Source organism: Sinocyclocheilus rhinocerous, unplaced genomic scaffold, assembly GCF_001515625.1.
Source record: "Sinocyclocheilus rhinocerous isolate Xijiao unplaced genomic scaffold, SAMN03320098_v1.1 scaffold29377, whole genome shotgun sequence".
NCBI classification, from domain to species: domain Eukaryota; kingdom Metazoa; phylum Chordata; class Actinopteri; order Cypriniformes; family Cyprinidae; genus Sinocyclocheilus; species Sinocyclocheilus rhinocerous.
The window spans coordinates 1-1,529 of record NW_015641792.1 but is presented as its reverse complement, the minus strand read 5'-3'; the positions used below and the strand labels follow the sequence as shown (position 1 = coordinate 1,529).

Genomic DNA, 1,529 nt, shown 5'->3' with positions numbered 1-1,529 from the left:
CCTTAATCTAAAATCCTCTACTTAACCATTAGCCTCACATCCACCCTGTTTGTAGTTTCTTCATTCAGGTTTGTAGATCTGAACCAAATCTTTCACCAAAGAGCAACGGACTGTGGGCAATATTTGCCATTAGAATGTACACGGACCCACACTTAAAATCTGAAATGGACCATCCGGGGACTTTTGGCATACTCTAACATACAATGCTTTGGAACACTTATTTTACTCGCGTACTATTTAGGATGGACATTATGAACATTGGGATGGTGATTCTCAGTGTTGAGAAACAGCACTTACCAAAAGGAACTAAAACACCTTGTCACTTGATAGTTGACTCACCCTAATTCTCAGTGACAAAGTGGTCACAGAACTCACTCAAGAATAAAGTGACGTGACTTTACCCATGATTCTCAATGAAGGAATATCTCGGATGAGCATTCACATCAGGTACTTGGGTGGCCACACAGCGGTCCACAAACACACGCAGAGGGACGTGGTTGTACACCTTCACAGATGCCTCAATATTAATAACGTCACCCAGAAAGTATAAGTTTGAAGGCCTCTGATAGGACCAGTCATCTGAAAGAGAAAAGAACGGTTTAGGCACAGCCTCATTGACAAGGCTTAAGATCTAAAGAACCTGCACAAACCCATCATGAGCTTCAGGGAGAACATCAAGACTTCCTCGCCAACCTCCGTTGAGGCATAAGGGACCCAAGTTGGCCTCAAAGCATTACTGCTCACATTATAGAACCTGCAGTTCAAGTAGGTACCAAAAACTTTTCCAGTTGCAACACCACAATAAACAGTGCTGAAAAACCACATCCGGTCACTTACCTTTGATAGTGGCATTGAACACCAACAACTGCACGATCGGCACGGGTAATCGGAGTTCCAGCAAACACCTCAGGAGTGTAGGTAAGAGCAAAGGTGTAGACAAGCTCATCCTCAGTCATCTGTAAGAGATTGAAGTCATTACCATGAGAGTTCTCCTCGACTACTCTTAAAAGGTTCAAAAATAAATAAGTTTTAGCAGCCATGCTATAGAACCACTTCTGGTTCCCCAATAGCAGCTTCCAGTGAGCAGTTCATTTAAAAAAAATGGATAAAAAAACCCCACCACTATAGGAATGGAAAAGTCCATGTTAAACAGTCAAGTTACAATTGACACAAAGAACCTTTTTTTTTGGTGTACAAATCCAGTAAGATTTAATAGTTCTTACCATCAGCACACTATTGCAGTCCTGTAGTTCATATTCAAAGATGAGCACCCGAGATGCAGAGTCCTCACCGACGACAGGACAGCCTCCCATAGACAAACCAGATGGCTGGATCAGTTGACCATTGCTAAACAAATCCTTCTTTACCTCCACAAGAACCCGGTTCTCACCGCATTGAACAGCCACACTACTGGGAGTCACGGGTTGCCTCAACTGAAAATCCACCGCCAACTCGCTTTGCACCTCTGGAACGATGGGAAACCTCCAACTCAAAGGCTTGACTGGACCCTGCAACAGCTGCTTCTCCTG

General features: G+C 43.6%; 1 protein-coding gene across 1 annotated transcript; it reads right to left on the bottom strand.

Moving 5' to 3' along the window:
• Window positions 1-382: 382 nt before the first annotated feature.
• Window positions 383-1,526, bottom strand: LOC107755284 (zona pellucida sperm-binding protein 3-like; the record flags this gene model as incomplete). The annotated part of the gene is made up of 4 exons (XM_016572032.1): window positions 383-579; window positions 651-754; window positions 838-956; window positions 1,224-1,526. Coding segments are annotated over 4 exons (708 nt in total), but the record flags the coding sequence as incomplete, so codon positions are not given.
• Window positions 1,527-1,529: the final 3 nt, after the last annotated feature.